This window comes from Equus przewalskii, chromosome 6, assembly GCF_037783145.1.
Source record: "Equus przewalskii isolate Varuska chromosome 6, EquPr2, whole genome shotgun sequence".
In the NCBI taxonomy this organism is placed as follows: Eukaryota; Metazoa; Chordata; class Mammalia; order Perissodactyla; family Equidae; genus Equus; species Equus przewalskii.
In genome coordinates, this window is record NC_091836.1 from 45,437,236 (window position 1) to 45,460,627 (window position 23,392).

General features: G+C 57.4%; 1 protein-coding gene and 1 long non-coding RNA gene across 7 annotated transcripts in view; one reads left to right on the forward strand and one right to left on the reverse strand.

Annotated features, from left to right (window-relative positions):
• ADGRL1 (adhesion G protein-coupled receptor L1) overlaps nt 1-10,961 on the forward strand; it is a 38,332-nt gene extending 27,371 nt beyond the window's left edge. For 5 of the 6 annotated variants that reach the window (XM_070625245.1, XM_070625243.1, XM_070625244.1 and 2 more), the window contains 18 exons: nt 725-1,039; nt 1,758-1,861; nt 2,154-2,339; nt 2,628-2,666; nt 2,812-2,995; nt 3,158-3,280; nt 3,771-3,985; nt 4,283-4,453; nt 4,905-5,114; nt 5,202-5,422; nt 5,598-5,664; nt 6,017-6,108; nt 6,656-6,824; nt 8,051-8,179; nt 8,361-8,457; nt 8,551-8,679; nt 8,813-8,830; nt 9,268-10,961. In XM_070625245.1, the coding sequence (XP_070481346.1) occupies nt 725-1,039; nt 1,758-1,861; nt 2,154-2,339; nt 2,628-2,666; nt 2,812-2,995; nt 3,158-3,280; nt 3,771-3,985; nt 4,283-4,453; nt 4,905-5,114; nt 5,202-5,422; nt 5,598-5,664; nt 6,017-6,108; nt 6,656-6,824; nt 8,051-8,179; nt 8,361-8,457; nt 8,551-8,679; nt 8,813-8,830; nt 9,268-10,010 (3,212 nt within the window). In that variant the 3' untranslated portion in view covers nt 10,011-10,961. The remainder of the gene's footprint in view (nt 1-724; nt 1,040-1,757; nt 1,862-2,153; nt 2,340-2,627; nt 2,667-2,811; nt 2,996-3,157; nt 3,281-3,770; nt 3,986-4,282; nt 4,454-4,904; nt 5,115-5,201; nt 5,423-5,597; nt 5,665-6,016; nt 6,109-6,655; nt 6,825-8,050; nt 8,180-8,360; nt 8,458-8,550; nt 8,680-8,812; nt 8,831-9,267) is intronic. The other variant, XM_070625247.1, reaches the window with a different exon arrangement.
• On the reverse strand, nt 6,215-23,335 carry LOC139084117 (uncharacterized). The gene is made up of 2 exons (XR_011541427.1): nt 23,199-23,335; nt 6,215-6,919 (listed from the first exon to the last, which is right to left on the reverse strand). It is a non-coding gene; the product is annotated as an uncharacterized lncRNA (long non-coding RNA).
• Nucleotides 23,336-23,392: the final 57 nt, after the last annotated feature.

The following is a 23,392-nucleotide window of genomic DNA, read 5'->3' on the forward strand; positions in this document are numbered from 1 at the left end:
TGGTGATGGTCCCTGCCCCATTTTACAGCAGAGGGAACTGAAGCACCCACGGGTGACGGGTTTGCTTCCTTCTTTTGAGGATTTGGACCCAGAACTCTGGGCTCTGAACAACTGAGCTGCACTGCCTGTTCCAGGGGCCTGTGTGCTTTTAGCCCTGGCCCTTGTCAGCTCTTGTCATCCCAAATCTTGGGTGGAAGCCCGATACGGCTAAAATAGAGAGAAGCCGAGCTGCCGATGGGCATGAGGTCAGCCTCCACGGTGTGTTCCCCTCAGCTGCCCTAAGCCGGCTCTGAGCAGCCCCAGGGCTCCCCAAGCTAGTCCAGCCTCATTTGTGAGAGGGGCAGCGGAGGCCCCCAAAGGGAAGGGCCGCGGCCAAGTTACAGAGAGCAGAGTGAGAGCAGGAGATTGGAAGGGGGCTCTGTCCGGCAGCCCCAGACCACACCTTCCTGGCCTGTCCTCTTGGGGTGCCCTCTCAGATCTCTGGGTGCACATAGGTGAATTTTTCCCGTCTTTTGATGTGTTAGAGGGAACTGTGGGTGTGAGGGACCTCTGTTGGCAGAGAGGCTGGGGGAGATGTGCTGCCAGACCCAGTGGGGACCAGGACCCCTTCCCATTTCACGATGCGAGGAAGATGCTAGGATGCCAGGGACCCTGTGCGTGGCCAGGCTGTGGCAGGGCCTTGAGCACGGCGGTGACGCTGTCTTGTATCCCCTTTCCCTTCTAGGCCCAGCCACTTCTCCCCCGCTCAGCACGACCACCACAGCCCGGCCCACACCCCTCACCAGCACGGTTTCACCTGCAGCCACCACCCCACTTCGCCGGGCACCCCTCACCACGCACCCCGTGGGTGCCATCAACCAACTGGGACCCGACTTGCCTCCGGCCACAGCTCCAGCCCCCAGCACCCGGCGGCCCCCTGCCCCCAACCTGCACGTGTCCCCAGAGCTCTTCTGTGAACCTCGAGAGGTGCGGCGGGTCCAGTGGCCGGCCACCCAGCAGGGCATGCTGGTGGAGAGGCCCTGTCCCAAGGGGACTCGAGGTGAGTGCAGAGGCTATGGCTGGCTGGGGGAGCGGCCACTGCTTGTCTGGCCAGGGAAGGGACTACTCAGCTTAGCGTAGATGTACTTTCCTGTCCGTCTCCCTCACTGGAGCGTAGGCTTTGGGCAGGGGTCACGTCTGACCTCTGCAGCTGTGTCCCCAGAGCCCAGCACAGCTCCTACATCAGTTAGGGCCCCCTGCCCCATCCCCTGTCCCCTCCTGCGATAAGGAGTGCCTGCTGCACGCAAAGTGCTGGGCAGACCCTGCAGGGCACCTGCAGTAGGTGACATGGGTCCTGGCCTCAGGCTGAGTTGGAACAGCCCTAGGAACAGGACAGAGAGCAGCTGAAGTGCCACGGCGGGGGGTGGGAGGGGGACCAGGACCCCATCTCCAGGGATCCAAGGGGAAGGTCAGAAGAGGCTTCATGGAGAGTGAGGGCTTCCAGGATGGCCTTTGCTAGAAGGATTTAATTCTGATAGGCAAAGGTGGAAGGGAGCCGAGAGGGAGGGCTTACGGGGAGTGAAGGGTGGCTTACGTCACCTCCGAGTGACACCTCTCTTGACTGTCTGGCCCCCTCATGTCTGGTCTTGCGTGTTCCCCTCACCTCTCTCCTCACCCACTCATCCCTGACTCCATCATCAACTTTCTCCCTGCTTCGGCCTGTCTGTCTTTCCCTCCCTGTGGCTCCCTTCTCTGTTTCTGTCTGTCTGTCCCTGCAGGAATTGCCTCCTTCCAGTGTCTACCAGCTCTGGGGCTCTGGAACCCCCGGGGCCCTGACCTCAGCAACTGCACCTCCCCCTGGGTCAACCAGGTGGCCCAGAAGGTACCTGCAGCCGCCACCCCTCCCAGACAGGCACATGAGCTCGGGCCCCGGGCGGCCGGGCGCAGGGCATGGCAGGGGCAGTGGAGCAACCGGGGCAACAGACAGGCCGGCAGGTCTGGGAGCCAGGACTGTGGGGTCCCCTCCCTGGCCTACAGAGGGAGCAGGGAAGATGGGGAGGGGAGGGCAGCAGAGAGAGGGCCGAGGGGGCCAAGCAGGCCAGGCATGTGTACAGGGAACGTGGGGAAGCGAGACAGGCTCTGACGGAGTGGGGGCCCACTCCCGCCTCATGCAGATCAAGAGCGGGGAGAATGCGGCCAACATTGCCAGCGAGCTGGCCCGCCACACGCGGGGCTCCATCTACGCGGGGGACGTGTCCTCCTCCGTGAAGCTCATGGAGCAGTTGCTGGACATTCTGGATGCCCAGCTGCAGGCCCTGCGGCCCATCGAACGCGAGTCGGCTGGCAAGAACTACAACAAGGTGGGGTAGGGCCAGCGGGGTGGCACCTTGCCCTGGGGGCTCAGGAGTGTCTGGTCTGGTACCTTTGAGCTGGGCTGCACCCCACAGTGGTCAGAGGGAGGAAGGACGGACCCCAAGCCTGCCCTGGATGGTCCTGGGAGCTGGGGAGCCTTAGAAACGGCTCTTCTCATGGCCCAGCCCCGGATCGGTGCAGATGCAGAGGAGCAAGCGCCCCAGGGCCCAGGCGCAACTGTGGAGGTGACGGGAGTGGGCCAGGCCGGGCCTCATGGCCTCTGTCTCTTTCTCTAGATGCACAAGCGGGAGAGAACCTGCAAGGACTACATCAAGGTGAGGCCCCGAGGCTCCTGCCGGCTGAGGGGGTGGGCCGACCCCTGGCGGCACTGGGATGGCGGGTGAGAGGAGGGGACACGGAGCCCAGCCCGAGGACCTGGAGGATGTGGGGGCCTTATGGCACCGCCCCCCACCCACGCAGGCTGTGGTGGAGACAGTGGACAACCTGCTACGGCCAGAGGCTCTCGAGTCCTGGAAGGACATGAACGCCACGGAGCAGGTGCACACAGCCACCATGCTCCTGGATGTCCTAGAGGAGGGCGCCTTCCTGCTGGCCGACAACGTCAGGGAGCCCGCCCGCTTCCTGGCCGCCAAGCAGAATGTGGGTGAGTGCTGCAATCACCCTGGCGCAAGTCCGGGTGCAAATCCTGAACCCGAAGATGTCCTGACACCCTGGCCCTCGACTTCAAGCCTCTTGCTGCAGCCCAGGCCCCCGGACCAGGTACAGACCCCAATCACATGTGCCCTGCCATCCCCTGTCTCCACAGTCCTGGAGGTCACAGTCCTCAACACAGAGGGCCAAGTGCAGGAGCTGGTGTTCCCCCAGGAGTACCCAAGCGAGAACTCCATCCAGCTGTCGGCCAACACCATCAAGCAGAACAGCCGAAACGGTCAGTGCCTGGCGCGTGCTGGCCTCCCCGCCTGCTCACGGAGCAGGGCTGTTCTCCACTTGCCTCGGGCTGAAGAATCTGAGAAAAGGTTGGGACCCATAACAACACAGAGATGTCCCCCACTCAAGCTAGTGTGACATTTTAGCAGATTCATGGGGTCCCTCCAAGGATCCATAGCATCTAAGACACATTGCTGTCTGCAGGCCTCTCTCCTGGGCAGTAGCAGTTGATCTTCATAGCTCAGGGAGGATTGTCCTGTTTGAGACTAAGGTTCAGAGAGGTTAGGGATTTGCTCGAGGTTACACAGCAAGTGAGAGGTGGGCAGAGGACCCAGCCCTGTGTGTCCTGGCTCACTGCCCTGCCATTTGGAATTGAGCAGTAGTGCCGTGGAAGGGCTCCCTGAGCCCCGCTCACCTGGGCCACGGCCTGGCTTCGGAGGGCCCAGGGGCTGAGGGGTGACAGCACATACCACTGTGCCTGTCCTCCCCAGGGGTGGTCAAGGTCGTCTTCATTCTCTACAACAACCTGGGCCTCTTCCTGTCCACTGAGAATGCCACGGTGAAGCTGGCGGGTGACGCGGGCGCGGGCAGCCCAGGGGGTGCCTCCCTGGTGGTGAACTCGCAGGTCATTGCAGCATCCATCAACAAGGAGTCCAGCCGCGTCTTCCTCATGGACCCTGTCATCTTCACTGTGGCCCACCTGGAGGTGAGCCGAGGGGGTCCTCCTCCCTCCTGGGGGTCCAGCATCCTCCGTGTTCCCAGGCTGCATTCCCCGCACTGTGTGTCCTCCCACCGTGGGAGCAAGTTACCACCCTTCCTGGGGCACCAGCCTGCCAGCCCCCACCTCAGCAGCTTGGGCTATCTGTCCCCAGAGATCTCTGACTGTCATTGGAGCCTGAAGCCCCAGGCACTTCTCTCTCACTTGTCGCTATCCCTGTAGCTGGGTGTGGGGGCTAGAACGGGACTCCCTGGATCTGACCCACTGGCCACCATCACACAACAGGCCAAGAACCACTTCAATGCTAACTGCTCCTTCTGGAACTACTCGGAGCGTTCCATGCTGGGCTACTGGTCGACCCAGGGTTGCCGCCTGGTGGAGTCCAACAAGACCCATACCACGTGTGCCTGCAGCCACCTCACCAACTTTGCCGTGCTCATGGCTCACCGCGAGATCGTAAGCTGGCCGGCGCTCCGCTCTCTGGGCGGGCCTGCGTGCTGGCCCGGCTTTGCATGGCAGCCGAGAGCGTGATGCATGGGCGGTGCCAGGGAGCCAGCTTCATGGGCATGGGGGGCCACCAATCTTGCCCGGGGCATGAGGCCATATATCTGGTTCTCCCTGGTCATGGTCCCACCTTCTCCCAAGGCACTCTAGAGAAGCAAGTTGGTGTCACCTTTGTCAACTCTCCACAAGCCTTCCAGAGCATGAGGAAGTGAGCGCGCCACCTGCAGTGGGGTGGGGGGCCGGCAGATTGGCCGGGGGGAGCGGGCAGAAGGCCGGATGAGCCGTATCACGGAGCTCATGGCTCATGGCCTTGCCCACAGCCAGCACCTGGCTGAGCCCAGGGTGAGCCTGGCTCTGCACGAGGCCAGAGGTGCTGAGCGCGCCCCCTGCTCCTGTCCCCCAGTACCAGGGCCGCATCAATGAGCTGCTGCTGTCGGTCATCACCTGGGTGGGCATCGTCATCTCCCTGGTCTGCCTAGCCATCTGTATCTCCACCTTCTGCTTCCTGCGGGGGCTACAGACGGACCGCAACACCATCCACAAGAACCTATGCATCAACCTCTTCCTGGCCGAGCTGCTCTTCCTGGTCGGGATAGACAAGACTCAGTATGAGGTGGGCTGTGGCGAGGGCTGGGGGCCATGGGAGGGGCCCCCAGCAGGGCAGCCCCTCACCTGTGGCGCCCGCCCGGCCCGCCCGCAGGTCGCCTGCCCCATCTTCGCTGGCTTGCTGCACTACTTCTTCCTGGCCGCCTTCTCCTGGCTCTGCCTGGAGGGCGTGCACCTCTACTTGCTGCTGGTGGAGGTGTTCGAGAGCGAGTACTCCCGCACCAAGTACTACTACCTGGGCGGCTACTGCTTCCCGGCCCTGGTGGTGGGCATCGCGGCCGCCATTGACTACCGCAGCTATGGCACCGAGAAGGCGTGAGTCTCCCTCCTCCTGCTTGCCTCCTGCTCAGCAGCACTCCTAGACCGGGACCCTTGGGGCACTGGGCTCCCTCCTCCGGAGCCCCGAGGCCTCAACCCCAGAGTCCCTGGGTGCCTGGGGCTGGAGGGAAGACCCGCCGCCCCCGTCTACCCCGGCCCACTTCCTTTACAGCTGCTGGCTCCGAGTGGACAATTACTTCATCTGGAGCTTCATCGGGCCCGTCTCCTTCGTTATCGTGGTAAGTGGAAAGGTGGTATGCCCACAGTACTCCGCCTGTCCTTCATCCCGGTTAGCCTTGACCCTAGACCCCCATTCTTCCCGAGCCCTTGAACCCCGTGGGTCTGCAGAGCTCCACAGAGGCGTCTATCCAGGAGCTGGGATTTGAGCCCCTGCTCTGTGTGGGGCCGGTGCCCTGTCCTCCCAGCAGGGGGAGCCACACTACCAGCCGGTTAGACCAGGGGCTAGCACCTGGGGGCAGGTACCCCAGCAGAGGTGGCCCTGAAGAAGAGGGGTTGAAGCTGAGACTTGGCCGGGAGCTCGCACTGAGAGGTGGAGGGACCCTGGCCCAGCGCCTCCCCTTGTCCCTTCAGGTGAACCTGGTGTTCCTCATGGTGACCCTGCACAAGATGATCCGGAGCTCGTCCGTGCTCAAGCCTGACTCCAGCCGCCTTGACAACATTAAGTGAGCGCCCCCTCCCCACACGCCTGTCCCCGAGTCGCCCACACCAGCCCGGCCTCTCCCAGGGCTTCCTAAAACGTGGGGCTCGCACCTCTTGGGTCACACTATGTGATTTTAAGGACAAAGACAGTGTTTTATTGTGCTTGTTATGTATCTCCTTAACAAGTATTAGAAAACAGGGCATTAGCACATCCAACCTGTGCTTTAGAGGACATAAGTGCTTAGAGCAAGGCTTGAGTTCCAGAGGTGAGTCCATCATGGGCAACTTAAAGAGAAACAGGCAGCAAAACATAGTTTAAGGGTGGAAACATGGCCAAAAAGATGAAGGAAGCTGGGAACGACTTACCACTCTGAAAGCCCCGAACCCCGACCTCTGCCTGCCCCTCGGCCCAGGCTGGGCAGAAGTGCAGCCCGGCAGCCATCCCCCCGAGGCCTCCTCTCCCCAGGTGGGTCTGCAGCCACGTGCAGGCCCGCCCGAAGAGGGCCGCAGCAGGGCCGTGGGGAGGCGTCTCAGGTGGCAGGGGCCTTGACGTCCCTGTCCTTCCCCCAGATCCTGGGCCCTAGGGGCCATCGCGCTGCTCTTCCTGCTGGGCCTCACCTGGGCCTTTGGCCTCCTCTTCATCAACAAGGAGTCGGTGGTCATGGCCTACCTCTTCACCACCTTCAACGCCTTCCAGGGCGTCTTCATCTTTGTCTTTCACTGCGCCTTACAGAAGAAGGTGAGGCGCTGAGGCGCGTGGGGTGGGGCCTTTGTCTGCTGTGAGGGGGGTGTGGCTCGGGCTCAGGGAGGATTCCGCCAGGGGCAAAGAGGGTTCTGGAAAAGAAAAGGACACAGCGGCCTGAGGCAGGAGAAAGGAAGGACTGGGGAGCAGGGAGAGCACAGGGCAGGGTGTGGTGGCGGCCCTCCAGGAGGCAGAGGACTCTGAGCACCACCCAGACGGCACGCTTCCCCTTGAATAAGTCATGGGATGAACTCTGAGCTTCGTGGTGACAGAAAGTTTCCTTTTTAAATAAAATATGTTAAAATCTGAGTCTTAAAAAAAATAAAGGAAGGAGATAAGCAGAGGGCTGTGGAGAGAGCACACAGGAGGGCGGCTCAGGACTGCAGCAGGGTAGTCTGAGCAAGGCATGGGCACACTTTGTCCTGAGGCAGTGGGGGCTGGTCAGAGCCTTGTTGGTCTGGGGGCAGTGAGGTGGGTAAGGCTAAGGTGGGGAGTGAAGGAGGCAGCGATCACAAGAGTCCCGGCTGCAAGCCTGACTGCATCCCTGTTCTACTCACAGCTGTCCTCTGGCCCCCATCAGACACCCAGGGACAGTGACATCCTTACATGGCCCCCAGGACACACAGTCAAAGGCAGCATCCTTGCACAGCCCCACCTCACACAGAGTGACAGCGACATACTTTCAGGAGCCCCCAGGCCCCCTCCGCTCCTCTCCTCCGTCCTCCCGCCGCGTTCTCCTCTGCTCTTTCCGACACCTGACATGGACCCTCCTTAGGATGTGTGTCCTGCCTCTCCCCAACGGTAGCAGGGCCCACTGCCTTATTTCTTTCAGGTCTTTGCTGAACTATCTTCTCAGTGAGGCCTCCCCTGATCTATTTGAAATCACAACTCCCCCCACCCCGACAGCACAGCCTAACCCCTTTCTTGGCCCTAGTTCTCTTCGCAGCGCCTGACGCCATCAGACGTCCACATCACGTACTGATGTTGTGTCTGTGTTATGTGTCTGTCCACAGCAGGGCTTCACGTCTGAATTGTCTGGGCTCCCCTGGGGCCTCAGCCACGACTGGCACATGGAGGATACTCAGCAAAGCTCTGTTGAGAGGATGGATGGGTGGGTGGGAAACTCGGCAGGGGTGGAGAAGGAAGGATGGGAGCCAGGACGCAGTAAGGCTCCTGACGTCAGAGGTGGGCGCCTGCTGCCAACTGTCTGTCCTCGTCCCCAGGTGCACAAGGAGTACAGCAAGTGCCTGCGGCACTCCTACTGCTGCATCCGCTCCCCACCGGGGGGCGCGCACGGCTCGCTCAAGACCTCAGCCATGCGGAGCAACACCCGCTACTACACGGGGACCCAGGTATCCGGGCTGGGGCCAGGGCACCAGGTAGGGCTCCCTGGGGCTGAGTGTTGGACCCAAGAGCTCAAGAAGCGGGGCAGCACTGGGACCAGGTCCCTGGTGGTTCCCCCAGGTGAGTGGTCTCAGAGAGGTCCTGGAGGGTGGGCGGCAAGGCCCCCTCACTTCTGGGCTGTGTCCCCAGAGCCGAATCCGGAGGATGTGGAATGACACCGTGAGGAAACAGACGGAGTCCTCCTTCATGGCAGGAGACATCAACAGCACCCCCACCCTGAACCGAGGTGAGGCGGCGTCCCTCCCCTCTGGCTTCAGGCCCTCGAGACTCCCAGGCCCATGTCTCTCGGCCGCCTTGTGACCTCTGACCTCCTGGGCAGGTACCATGGGGAACCACCTGCTGACCAATCCCGTGCTGCAGCCCCGTGGGGGCACCAGCCCCTACAACACCCTCATTGCCGAGTCGGTGGGCTTCAATCCCTCCTCGCCCCCAGTCTTCAACTCCCCAGGTGAGAACTCTGGACCTGGGAGAGGGCGATAGCCCAGGTCGGGGAGCAGGGGGCTGCGTCCCGAGGGGTCTGAACTCGGTGTTCCAAGCCCACTCTCACCTTCTCTCTTTTTCCTCCTGGCCGGCACCTGCAGGGAGCTACCGGGAACCCAGTAAGTAGGACTCTTTCTGGTGACATTTCCAAGACCGGGAGGGGAAAGCCACAGTGGGCCCTCAGATGGCCTCACTTAGGGAAGAGAACTGAGTGCCCCCCACTGTCTCTGGCCTGGCAGCTGATGGAGGGTGTGTGTTTGGGCCTCAGGTGGGGAATGCAGGGGCTAAGGGTCCGAGCACAGGAAAGGGACCTGGTCGCCCAGGGTTCCTCACACAGCTGAGACTGTACCCCAGCTGGGAGGGGACTCTGGGGGAACTAGTCCCCACACCCGCTTCCACTAACTTGCTGCTGAGCTGGTGTCCCCACTGCCAGTGAGGAGCCCCCAGTCCCTGGGGTCAGGGGTGAGCCCCCAGAAAGCGAGGGGAAAGCAGCCCCCCTCCTCACATCGGTGGGGCTCGCTGCCCGGCGCCCCTGAGCAACCCATTCCGCCTGCAGAGCACCCCCTGGGCGGCCGGGAAGCCTGCGGCATGGACACACTGCCGCTCAACGGCAACTTCAACAACAGCTACTCCTTGCGAAGCGGGGATTTCCCTCCAGGGGACGGGGCCCCCGAGCCGCCCCGAGGCCGGAATCTGGCTGACGCTGCTGCCTTCGAGAAGATGATCATCTCGGAGCTGGTGCACAACAACCTGCGTGGCAGCGGCAGCGGCGCCAAGGGCCCTCCGCCACCTGAGCCCCCTGTGCCGCCAGCGCCGGGGGGCAGTGGCGAGGAAGAGGCGGGTGGGCCCGGGGGTGCTGACCGGGCAGAGATCGAACTTCTCTACAAAGCCCTGGAGGAGCCGCTGCTGCTGCCCCGGGCCCAGTCGGTGCTGTACCAGAGCGATCTGGATGAGTCAGAGAGCTGCACGGCGGAGGATGGGGCCACCAGCCGGCCCCTCTCCTCCCCTCCGGGCCGGGACTCCCTCTATGCCAGCGGGGCCAACCTGCGGGACTCGCCCACCTACCCGGACAGCAGCCCCGAAGGGCCCAGTGAGGCCCTGCCCCCACCCCCACCTGCGCCCCCTGGCCCCCCTGAAATCTACTACACCTCGCGCCCACCAGCCCTGGTGGCCCGGAACCCCCTGCAGGGCTACTATCAGGTGCGGCGGCCCAGCCACGAGGGTTACCTGGCGCCCCCAGGTCTCGAGGGGCCAGGACCCGATGGGGATGGGCAGATGCAGCTGGTCACCAGTCTCTGAGGGACCTCACGGACCAGGGGCTGGTGGCCCAGGCCAGGGAGGGAACCCTGGGCCGGGCTCTGGTGGGAGAGGGAGACTGATGGAGGCAGTGGCTGGTGGGCCACTCTCTCCAGGCGCCCCTCAGCCGTGGGCCCTCCAGGCCCCTCGGGGACTCTGCCATGGGGGCCTGAGGTGCAAGGTTCACAGACAGGGTTTCCCACCAGCCATGCGCACCAGCTCGATTTGGGGGAAGTAGAGTGAGGAGGAGCCAAGAGGTCCCCAGGGGAGTGAGGAAGGAGAAATTGGAAGGGTGCAGCCCACTCTTAACTCCCCCTTCCCCCTACTCTTCCTACCCCCTGGAGGGAAATGAGGGCTTTGGTTTCCCTGGGCCAAAGGCCCTGCTGGATGGAACCTGTCAGCTGCTCCTCTCTGTAGCCAGAAATGCTGCCAGCTGCACCCAGAGGGAGCAGTGGGAGCAGAAGGACAGATGGACAGGTTCCTCCTGCACTATAGCTCCCTGCTCTCTGGAGACTGTGGCCTCTGGCCTGGCAGAAAGCCCCAGGGTGAGCAGAATGGGCAGTTGTGGCTGGTGGTTTAAAGGTGGAACATTCTCTGAAGCTCCTTTCTTCTGCTCTTTGCCCTGCCTCCCCAGCAAGCCTGCCCCCTCAGCCCTCAAGTGCACCCAATGACCCCCTCCCTTGGGGTGACTCCTGATGAAGCACAACTCCCCGCAGGGCCCCCAGCCCACAGGGGTGGCCATATCTGGGCAGTTCCCAGTCCTGTGGGCTCGGCTATCTGGGGAGCAGATTTTGGGTCTGGATCTCCCTGGGGAGTGGGTCCTGGGCTTGGATCTTTCCCTAGGGGGCCCTCTTACCCCTTCCTCTCTCCTCCTCCTCCTCCCCCATTGCTGTAAATATTTCAACGAAATGGAAAAGAAAAAAAAAAAAGACAAAAAAAAAGAAAAAAAGAAAATCTCATCACTTGAAGCCACCGGGAGCCTGCGGCCCAGCCAGCCCGGGCTTTCTCCGGAGCAGAGCGGCGCCGCCGGGCCTGGCAGCCAGGACTTCTCTGTGTACATGTGCATCCCCAGCCGGGGTGGGCGGGCCGCCAGAGCAGCTTTTTACAATCCAGAGACGGAAAACAAAATCTAGAAGCAACAGCGAAACAAAGAACCCGTTTCCTTCCCGGCACCCGTCTGTCGCCTCCTGCTCCTGGCATCAGTGAGCCCTCCTGGGGCGTGTACCTCACTGCCTGCCCCAGGACCGGGACCTGTCTCCGTCCCCTCCCCACTGGCCCGGGGGAGGCACCCTCACACCCAAAGATGCTTTTGCCAAGATGGCTGTGCTGTCCCTTTGAGTTCCTGCTTCTTGTATATTGCTCCTGGGGACTCTGGGCTAGGGATGAAGGGGCTGGTTTCCCACCTAGAGAGGTTGATGGGGGAGGAGGATGAGGGCGGCAGGGTTCAATGGTGGTGGGTATGACTGAGGAGAGGGGCTGGGAGTGGTGAGATGGTCTTCTCTTGGGGCAGGAGAGCAAAGGTGAGAGACCACCTTCCCCACCCTACACCCTCCCACAAGGGAGGCAAAGCCAGATACAGGCCTGCGGTCAAGACACCCACGTTCTGGGGGCTCCGCCCCAAACCTGCAGACCCTGGAGGCTCCAGGCTTGGGCAGTCTCCTGAGCACCTCCCCTGGGCCTCCCCACCCTCTCAGCCTGGCCTTCCCAGTACCCCCAGCTCTTTGGAGGTAGCACAGTCCCATTGCCACACTAGCCCCGCCTGTCATTGCCATTTCCCAGGGCTGGGTCTGAGCCCTCCTTGTCTCTTCCGCTCTTTCCTCTTTTCTCACAAGTGCCATGAGTTTCCAAACATCTTCGGGTCTCAAGTCTGCTGCTGCCATGAACTTCTTTGGGTTAAGGGAGAGGGGCTCTAGGGAGGAACTGGGGGAAAGGTAGGTGGCTGGAGGGACCCTTTTTGCTGCTAGAAAGCCCCTCCCTTCTCCTGGGGAGCTGGGGCTGGTTTGTCCCCATCAGTTAGGGGAGAAGGGGTCAGACCAAAGATGGTGGTTTGTCCTGCATAGGGGGACAGGTGTGTGGAGAAGGCAGGGTTGGGTTCCATCTCTGGTTTTTTCTGGTAGGAAGGTTTAACTCTTTCACCAGAAGACCACAAGTGAGTCAGGACAGGAATGAGAAGTAAGCATGGGGACGGTCTTGCCCAGGCGGCTCTGTGAGGAGAGCAGGAGACAGCTCCGTGTGCTTCCTAGGCTTCGCTAGGCCAGAAGCTCCACCGTGGGGAGGGGCGGCCGGCAGGAGATGAGAGGAGTTGGCCTGACCCAGGCAGGAGCCCAGCTAGAGCCGGAGGAGGCTGCCTCTGACACCAGTGAGAGGGCTGGCAGAAAGGGTTTGGGGGGGAGGAGTAGGAGAGTTCCCAAGGGACTGGAGGCATGCATGGAGCCCTGCTCCCTCTCCCCTGCCCAGCTCTCGTTTGATCTCTCCAGACCTGACAATCAAGGGGAGAGAGGGTCCCTTGGTTCCCATTCCAGCCGGAATCACCAAGGTGGATTCCCAGGCCTCAGAGCTGCGTGGCAGGGTCACCTGGTGGGGCTGGACACCACTGCAGTCCCACACAAAGCCACCTTAAGAGCCCAGGTGTTCCCCACCCCAACCAGACCTGGTGCCTTGACACCCCCAACCCAGCTGGGCCGGTATAGAGAAGGAAGGGTCTTGGTTTCCTCTCCTGTTCCCTTCCTTGGGCTCCTGAATTCATTTGCTTTTAAACCTGGTTAGTTCTTTTTCTCTGGGTTTGGTTTTGATTTTGGTTTTGGTTTCCCTGGCCCTCCTTTCTCTCTGTGTCTCCACCTCCTTCCCTGTGTCTTCCTCGCCGTCTCTGTGTTCCTCTTCTCTCACCCTTGATTTCTCTGTCCATTCGGGCCTCCCCGCCCCCACTCCCCAAGTCCCTCCTTGGTCTCCTTTTCGATATGCCAAACCAATTTTGGGTCGAGTGCATTTAACGAGAACAAAACAAAAGGCTCATAACAACAAGAACGTTTCAGAAAAAAACAAAAAGTTTAAAAAAATTGTTGAGTCAAAAAAATCAAACAATAAAGAAATTAAGATTTCTTGGAATGACGAGTGGTGTGACTCATTCTGGGTGAGGCACGGGTGAGTGGACCCGTGCAGGGCACCCCGAGCTCTGGCATGGAGAGGTACCTGCACCCAAGTGGAGAGAAGCTGCAGCAGAGCCTGGCGAGTCACAGGTCACTAATGGTTCAGGGACTCGGAGGTTCCTGGGCCTAGCTGAGCAATTCAGGGGCACTCTCTCTGCGAATCCACAGACACTAGGGTGGAAGTTATCAGAGCTCCCATTTACAGACGGGCAAACTGAGGCTTACAGCGCCTGGATGCACACCCAGGCCCCCCGGGCCCAGGCCACTGTGCCATGTTGGGTCTCAGAAGCCCTGCTTGGCCCGGACACCTGTCTGCAGGCTGGACTAGAGCAGAGCACAGGAGCTTCCCACCCGGCTGGTCTGATTCTAACCGCCTTTCCTCGACTCCCGCGGGCTGCTGGAATGGTACGTTTTCAAACACGACAACACAGTGGAACTGCATCACGTGGACTTCACATTCTCAGCTCTAACTGCCCCTGTTCAGAACGCACAATGGCAACTCACGGGGCAGGCACCTCTCCCGAGCCCTCTGCGTTCAACACCTGTGTCCAGGAGGCCACCCTCCCATTTATCCTCCCACCTCCCCAGTCACTCCTTCCCAGTCCCTGGTAGGCTCCTTCTCATCTGACCCCTGCATGTCGGTGGGCCCAGGGGCCCAGCCTTGGACCTTTTCCCTCCCTGCTCTCACTCCCTGAGATCTCGTGCCATCTGGTGGTTTTAAATACTGTCTATCCGCTGACGACTCCCAAACAGAGAGCTTCACCCCGAACTTCTACCTCGGGCTCCAGGTCCATACACACCCAACGACCTCCTCCTCCACATGCCCTGGGTGTCTGTGTCTGGCAGGACCTCAAACCTAACCCATCCTAAACGCTGCTCCTGACCCCCCACCCAGCTCCTCCCACAGGCCTCCCCACTGAGTCCATGCCATGCCGAGACTCCTCCCCTTGTTTCATCCCTCCTCTAACCTGGAGCAAACTCAGTGGTGGCTCTAACTTCACAACATCCAGAATTAACTAGTTCTCACCACCTTGGTTCAAGCCACCAGTCTCTCACCAGGACTGCTGCAATAGTCCTCTAACTAACTCCCTTGTCCCTTCTCAGGCTTTTCTCAACACAGAAACCAGAGTGATCTTGGTGAGCATATTTTGTGTCTCTTCAGCTCAAAACTCTCCAACAGCCTCCTCTCTTGCCCAGATGAAAGACCAAGGTCAGCACAAGGGTCCACAAGGCCCTACAGCATCAGATCTCATCCCCAAAGCTCTCCTCCTTCCCTCCACTCCAGCCACACTAGGCTCCTCACTGTCCATAAACATGTAGACCCCTCCTGCCTGCCTCAGGGCCTTTGCACTGGCTGTTCCACAGGGCTCCTTATTCTCCTGCAGGGCTTCTGAAAATCAGAGCCTCTCAGCAGGCCTTCCCCCCTGCCCCACTGAAACTGCAGTGGGCCACTCCAGAACTTCCTGCCCCCTGACCCCTCTTGCTTTGTTTGTCTCCCACAGTACTCCCATCTCACAAACCATCTTTTTTCTACTGTCTGCCCCCACCACTAGAAGGTAACGTAGATGGTCTGTTTGTTCACTGCTGTTCCCCACTGTCTAGCACAGCGTTTGGCACACAGCAGCTGATCATAAATATTTGTTAAAGGATGGAGAGTTGAATTGAGCCTGAGATGAGAGCTGAGAATGCTGGCGTTGTGATTCGGTTGTTCCCTCAGCTGGTCTCAGTCCCCACGGTCTCTCACTGTGTGATGCTAAGGCTCTCGTTCAGCGTGGACCTGAAACTGCAGTGCCCAACCCGAGAAAAGGCAACCTGCTCCTGATCTGGGAGAGGAACTGGTTCTACTGGACTTCCTGAGAGATGCTCTGTGAGCAAGTCCAGGGGCTATAAGGGTAGTTCAATGTAAATATATGTGATTTTGACCTCACACCGATTCTGAAATCTAATCTTGGCATGAGCTGAGAGGCTACAACTCGGCCGTTCTCTCGCCTTCGGGCCCTTGATGCTGCCTAACACATACCCTTCTCCACCACACACACGGCTTACTCTGCTGGGCCAGACCACCTCCGACCCACAGGCGGTTGTTAGTGGTGCCTGTCCACACCTGGGGCAACCACCCGCACGTGCCCAGGAACAGTAACATTTATGTTGAGATTTACCATTTCAGAGCTCTTTCCTACATTTCACCTCATTTAATGATCACAAGGTATGTATTATAATCCCTATTTATCAGATGAGGAAACTGAAGTGGGACTATTAATTAAATGATTAACAAATGAAATTAAATTATTTTCTCAAATAAGATTACTAAGCCGTCCGCACACCCTGGAGATGCTTTCCTTATGCTGCCAATTCAATCCCTTCCACGGCCCAGAGAGGCAGGTTTTATGGAGCCCCCTTTTACAGCTGCAGAAGCTGATGCCCAGAACAGTCAGGGGATGCATGTGCATCCATCAGCTAACAGGAGCGAGCGGACAGGCCTCCAGCGTGGCCTTCTGAACCCAGGGCTGCTTCTAGGGCTGTCTGCGCTGGGCTGCAGCTGCCCACGTGCCATCGCCGCTCGCCAGCCCTGCATGGCACCCAAGAAGGGAGGCTCCCTGCATCAGAAGGGACGCCCACAAACCACACCATGCCCTGGAGGACCCTGGCACCTGGGATGAGACTGTCCAGAGAAGGCCTGCGGGAGCCCAGCAGAGGGAGGACCTTAATACAGAGGACTCTTCAGATCCCTGGAGGACTGCAAGCACAGGCCTCGGCTCTCTCCCACAAGCTCCTGGGAAGGCCCAGGGGCCGGGGGGCCGGCTCTCTCCCACAAGCTCCTGGGAAGGCCCAGGGGCCGGGGGGCCGGGGCTAGCCCTCACCTCACACATCCCACGCTCGCTCGTTCTGCTGCTCTCTCAGCCTTTCACACATGCAGTCATGGCAACCAGCTTTGAGGATGGCCCTGCTGGCTCCTCCTCCCCCATCGAGATCACTTCTCACTTCACTGGGACTCTCCTCCACCCAAACCCCTGAAACTGTCACTCTTTTCCATCCGTCCTGTCCACCGTCCTCCACAACCCTCCACCTCTGTCCGAGTGGTCCCAGCTTCTCACAACTGAAGGCCTCACTCTAAGCCAGCCAGGCCTCTCCCAGGACGCAGACCCAAAGAACCACGCATGCGCACGAAGACAGCAGCACGGAAATCTGGGGCAGTCAGGCGTCTGAGAGTGGAACACAAGGAATGATCTGAAGTCTCAGCACAGAAAATCCTTGCACAAATAATACACATCCATAAAAACGGAATGCCATGCAGCCACTAGAAACGATGATGCAGAGAACATTAAGTGACGTGGAAATCTATTCATAGTAAGACTTCGAATAAAAAGCTGGATATAAGAGACAAAGTATGACCCAAGTTTTGTTTTGTTTTGTCATATACATATATATATGTTTATCAAGTATAAGCAAAAAGTGTGTGTATACATATATAAAACTGTGTATGTGTGCGCACATATATATACACTTATGTGTATAGACATCTACCATGCAGAATATAAAACTGTACACCAGCATACTGACCGTTCATCTGTAGTGGGTAATTTTTACTTTCTTGCAACTCCGTATTTTTTAAATTTTTTCCATTAAACATATTACCTTTGTAATAGAAAAAATTATGTGTGTGTCCTACTTTCTGTGGAAGAACAAAGGCCAAGAATAACTAACACAACCGGAAGGAGAAAGAATAAGGTGGTGGAATCGCCTTGCCAAGACTGGTGAGAGGGTGGTAACATTTAAGACAACGTGCTGTCAGCATGGGAAGGGACAGGCAGGCCCACGGAAGAGACCTGTGACTAGATGGGAACTTGCTCTCGACAGGGGTTACAAATCCCCAGGGAAAGGATGGGTTAATCCAGAGGATCTCAAATTGTTTGGTCTTGGGATCCTTTTACCCCCCTAAGAATTAATGAGGGGCAGGGCTAGGCAGAGCACAGAGGGTTGGGGGGCAGTGAAAACACTCTGCGTGCTACTATAATAATGGACACGTGTCATTCATTTGTCCAAACCTGTGGAACGCACAACACCGGGGGTGAGCCCTCACATCAGCTACGGACTCTGCGGGATCACGACGCATCGTGTGGGTCCATCGCTGCACCAAACGTGCCACTCTGGCAAGATGTTGATGGTGCGGGAGGCTATGCGTGGGGGGGAGGGGATTTATGGGAAATCTGTGTACCTTATTCTCAATTTTGCTGTAAACCTAAAACTGCTCTAAAAAAACCTAAATCTTTTAAAAAAGTTAATGAGGACTCTAAAGATCTATTGTTTATGGGGAAAGAAAGGAATTATATCTATTTATACTTACTGAATTGGAAATTAAAACTGACAAATTTAAGAAAATATTTAACTAATTTAAATTAGCTAATAAATCAAATGTTAACATAACCTATCTTACGGAAATTAACTACCTTTTTTTAAAAACAAGGTAGTGAAAAGAATGGCATCGTTTTACATTTTGTAAGGCTCCTGCTGTCTGGCTTAATGGAAGACAGCTGGCTTCTCACACCAGCTTCTGTAGTCAGTCTGCTGCACTGCGCTGTTTTGTTGAAGTGTATGAAGAAAATCCAGCCTCACACAGATACACAGTTGGAAAAGAGAGGAGGTTATAACCTTTTCAACTAATTGGGGATATTCTACTTTGTTACTACACCATGACTCAACAAGTGGTGCTATGTTAAAGTTAGTCACAAGGTGAAATATGAAACTGTGTGAAGGAGCTTTCCACACTCTGTTACATCGAAACCCATTGGTCTACCTCACAATTGTCTTTCTTTTCTTTTTTTGGAAGGTTAGCCCTGAGCTAACATCTGCTGCCAATCCTCTTTTTTTTCTTGCTGAGGAAGACTGGCCCTGAGCTAACATCCATGCTCATCTTCCTCCACTTTATATTGTGGGACGCCCGCCACAGCAGGGCTTGACAAGCGGTGCCATGTCCACACCCGGGAACCAGGCCTTGATCCCCGGGCCACTGAAGCAAAACGTGTGAACTTAACCACTGCACCACGGGGCCGGCCCCTTCTACCTCACAATTTTAACTGATCTTTTACCCATGCAGGATTTTGTAACATCATGCATTGGTCTTTTGGAAGCTACTGATCTATTTAGTTACTACATTTCACCATACAATATTTTTAAAATCTTATTTGTTCATATCACCACTGATCTCATCAGAAAAATCTTTAAATATGAGCTGTCAGGTTCATGGTGGTGAATAAAAGTTTCCCAAATGTCTAAGTTTGTTGTCGTCGTTTTTTGTTGAGGAAGATCAGCCCTAACATCTGCTGCCAATCCTCCTCTTTTTGCTGAGGAAGACTGGCCCTGAGCTAACATCTGTGCCCATCTTCCTCCACTTTATATGTGGGACGCCTCCCACAGCATGGCTTGCCAAGCGATGCCATGTCCACACCCCGGATCCAAATCGGTGAACCCCGGGCCACCAAAGCAGAACGTGCGAACTCACTGCACCACTGGGCCGGCCCCAATGTCTAAGTTCTGACAGTTCAAATTTTATCATTGGCAACAAAAAATCAGTTGTCCTCGAAGTGATCAGCTCACTTCCTTCATTTCTGAGAAAATATCTGCCAAACATCCTAATCTGAATAAGCACAGTCTGTCATTCTTTAACGTAAAAACGGCATTCCATGAAAAAGTCGCCAGTTCCACCTCAATTCAATAGCTGTGGCAGTAAGCGCATGCCCTGCCCTCCACCCTCCACCAGCACTCAGCAGACGTGTCCTCCGCAAACTTCTCATCGCACCGCGCAGAGCGTTAGGCCTCCTCCAGGGCTAAGCTCTAGCACAGCTACCACCGCCCACAGCCTCTTCCAGGGCACGCTCAGGTGAAACATGCCTGTTTTACACTGAGTGTGTGGTGATGAGGGCACAAGGACATCTACTACTTCTGTTTGGAGACACTGCATTGATTCCTGCCTAAAGCACCAGCAGTTTTACCCACCATTGCTTTTGTACTGACAATGTGAATGAGAAACAAATAATGCCTCAGAATTATTATGAACACAGTTTATCTCACGGATCTCCTGAAAGGGTCTTGGGGATTCTCAGGGGATCACATTTTGAAAACTACCGAACTACTCAATAAATGGAACTGGGACAAGTGGTTATCTGTGTGGAAAAATCAAATCAGTCTTACCTCATATAACAAACAAAACTAAATTCCAGGTCTGTTTTTTAAAAAGCTAAATATTAAAAGTAAAAGTTACAGAAGAAAACACAGTAGGATATCTTATTGACCTCAGGGTAAGATTTCTTAAGTAAGGCACAAAAAACACAAACTAGAAGTAGACTGATCATCTAATGATATTAAAATAATAACGATAATAATAATAAATTCTGAATCTCAACAGACACCATACACATGAACAGGCCTCAGATGTGAGAAGAACTTCTGCACTCAATATGATCAAGACAATCCAGCAGGAAAATAGGCAAAGATATAAACAGACAATTCAGAGAAGAAAGGCAAATGGTCAACGAACAGAGGAAAACAACTCAGCCTCACTAGTAATCAGGGCAACGCAAACAGAAACCACTAGTTTACACCCACCAGAAAGACAAAAATGGGACAGTCGGACAATGCCAAGTGCCAATAAGGACACCGAGCAACAGCAACACTGCTGGTGGGAATGAGAAGTGGGATGATCCTTTTAAGAACCAACTGGCAACATCTAGCAAAGGTGAACACTCCCACGACCCAGCCACACACCCTCAGCGCGGATCCCAGGGAAGCTCGCATGTGCCCAAGGAGACGCACACAACAACCAGCACCACAGCACTGTCCACGAGAGCAGAAAACCCGAAACAACCTAAACATCAAGCAAGAGGTGAACAGATATGTCAGCACCCTCCAACAAAACCTCTCGTGAAGGTGGAAGTGTCCCCGATATACACCGTCCAAGGCGGCACCACCAGCCACAGGGGCCTATTAAACGGTGCAGTCGGGCTAAGTGTGACTGGGGAGGTGAACTGATCGCTTTACGGAATTGTGACCAGCTGAAATCCCAGCAGCCACACGTGGCTAATGCCCGCCACGTAAGACAACACAGCGATCCAGCAGTGAGCGGAAACAGATTTGAGCTACACACGTGTCAGCAGAGATGCACCTCAAAAGTAGTGTGGTGGCCGCTGTTTCAGAGGTGGGGCTGGGCCTAGAGGGGGGTACACGAGGCGTCCAGAGTGGCAATTTTTGGAGGCGCGCATCCTCGGGGCCAGGCAGGTAGAGGCTGGCACTCACACTGCCCTGAGCGTGGGCGCCTCCTGACATTCTGCGCCTCACTTGCCTCACCAGCTCTAGCCCTGTCAGGATATATTCAGTAGGATACTGGGTCGGGGGGCTGCAAGACCTCCCAGCTTCGGTGACTCCCCAGGAAGACTCGCAGGAGTCAGCAGACAGTTGGACGCACAGCGTGATTCCTTACAGAGAAGGACACAGCACAAAGCAGCCCGGGGAGACCAGGCACAAGCCTCCCACAGTGCTCTCCTTGTGGGTCACAGAGGGCGTGCTCGGCTCCCACGGCAGAGCTGTGACAACATGTGTGAAACGGCGGCTTCCGGGGAGCTCCTTAGTCACTGGGTGCCCCGGGCATCTCTCAGGGCCGGGTGAGAAGCAAGTTCCCCGCCTCCAGAAGGAAAGCAGTGTTCACCATCAACCACATCGTGTACCAACAGCTCAGGCCCGAGAGCTACTCTTCTCATTTAGGGACTGGCAGGCGCCCTCCTGAAGTCCAGGTTCCCAGACACCAGCCAAGGGCCAACCTAGCAGGGGCCATTCTAAGCATACAGTCTCGGGCCTGCTATGGCGACGCTTTTTTATACAGATCACTTATGTGAAATTGTAGAACACGATATACAATACCGTATATTGTTTAAAGACACGTGCACCTAAAGATGCACCAACACGCACAGAAAAATAAACACCACGTCCAGGGCTGTAGTCACACTTGAGGGAAACAGGAGAGGAATGGGTGTGAGGCAGGGGTGTGGCAGGCCTTTCAAGAAGACTTACTTCTTCAGCCAGCAGGGGGTAAAAACCTACACTGTTACAGCATTTCTTACACTTCTTTGAACGTGTGCACACCTGTAGCAGCACCTAAGAACGGAGACTTCTCTCCTCCTTACCACGTACTACTAATGACTCATGTTTACTGAGCGCTTTTCACATTCCAGACACTATGCTAAACACTTTAGATGGACTATTCTTTTTAAGAAAAATCTCCTGGGGGCCGGCCCAGTGGCACAGTGGTTAAGTTTGCACTCTGCTTCAGCGGCCCAGGGTTCGCAGGTTTGGGTCCCGGGCACAGACCTAGCACCGTGTGTCTAGCCAAGCTGTGGCGTCCCACATAAAACAGAGGAAGACCGGTGCAGACGTTAGCTCAGTGACACCCTTCCTCTCTCTCTCTCTCACACACACACATACACACATACACACACACCATCTCCTGAAGACTCCTTATGTTCGAGGCTCTGCGCTAAGCTCTGGAAACATGCGGAGGGGTCAGCGTGAGCCAGGTGAGCTCTCTGCCCTCAATCAGCTTTCCATCCCCTGAGGGACGAGGAGAGAGCATAAGCACAGTTCAACCCACAGGTGCTGACAGGTGCAATGGGCCACAGAGCGGGGTGAGGTGGCGGAGGAGGGGCTGCTCCCCCCTAGGGTGGTCCAGGAAGACCTCTCTGAGAGGCACGTGAGCTGAACCACCAACGACGAGAACGAGATGACCACGCAACCGTCTGAAGGAAAGAGACTCCGGGCAGAGGGAGAGCAGTGCAAAGCCTTGCAGCGGGAACAAGATCCGCGCAACAAAACGCGGGCGTGAAGCCAGCAGGGCTGGAGAGCTGTGACCAGAGGGAGACCAGCGGACGAGGCCAGAGGGATCAGTGGAGGCCGCGGTACAGGGCTCCTCCACCACAGGAAAGATCTTGGGTTTCACTCCAGGTAGGACCAGCCCGTGCGGGTTTAAGCAGCATAGTGACACGATCTGCTTTACGACTGCAGGTGACTCGCCAGCTGCAGGGAGGAGGCCTTAGGGACAGGCCGCTGTCTTCATGGGCACGGCAGAGCCAGCGCTTGGGGCTGACGAGCGTCTCAGGGGCAATGCAACGGCTGAAGCCGGGAACAAGAGGGAAAAGGTTCACATGCAAAAAGAACACCACCGAGTCAGTGAATAAAGGTTTAATTAAACGTCTGCAGAACATGACATCGCGACAGCTTCAACCACCATTAAATCTGGCGTTCACAACAACGGAGCCACACCAGGAAACGAGACAAAAATGAGATTTCCTCCAGTCCCCCAAATTCCCAAGTATGCCCAACGATTGCCAAGAAATCGCAGCCGACCATAAATGCGGATTTTCTTGCAGCCAGATCGTTTCAAAGGGGAGAAAAACTTTCAATTTTTTGAACCATAAAATAAGTTTTTTTAACCACGTGAAATTAGATCCAAACAAAGCCGAGCATGAGAGGCCCGAGGCCCCGCGGAGGCCGGCAGTTCAGGTTCAGGCTCCCGCTCCGGGGCCGGGCGCCGCCGGCAGTCCAGGGCTTCGGGCAGAGCCGGAGCGACGGGACGGGACAGCGGGCTCCGCGGCTCTGCGCCCGGGCTGTGAGCGCGGGGCGCGGGCAGGGACAGGCTTGCTCACAGCACGCCCCTCCGGAGCACCGGGCAGACCAGCGCGCCCCGAGCCCGGCGCCCCGTCCGCGGCCCCCGTCCCCCCGCGGCCCTCGCGCCCTGTCCGGGGCCCCCATCCCCCCGCGGCCCCGGCCCCCCGGTGGCCCTCACATCCCGTCCGCGGTCCCCGTCCCCCCAGCGGCCCTCACACCCTGTCCGCGGCGCGCTCCCAGAGAACTCCCCCCGCGCGGCCCTCGCGAGGCGAGAGCATGACTCGAACCAGAGCCCCGGCCCGAGCGCGCCGCGTGGCCCCCGCCCCGTCTCCCCTCAGAAAAGTCAAACGTTCACGACTCCAGAGCCCCTCACAGCAGCACAGGCAACGCTCACCTGCAGACAGACGCCGAGGGCGCGAACGCTCCTCCTCTGTCTTCACACCCGCCCCAACCGCGCCGGCGACCGACTTCCGCTCCTCTCCCACCAATCCCCAGCCGAGTCTTCACTCACCCCGCCCCCTAGGCCAAGTCAGCCAGTCACATCTCAAAGAGCCGGCTTTATCCCCGCCCCACTGTTGCCCGCCAATC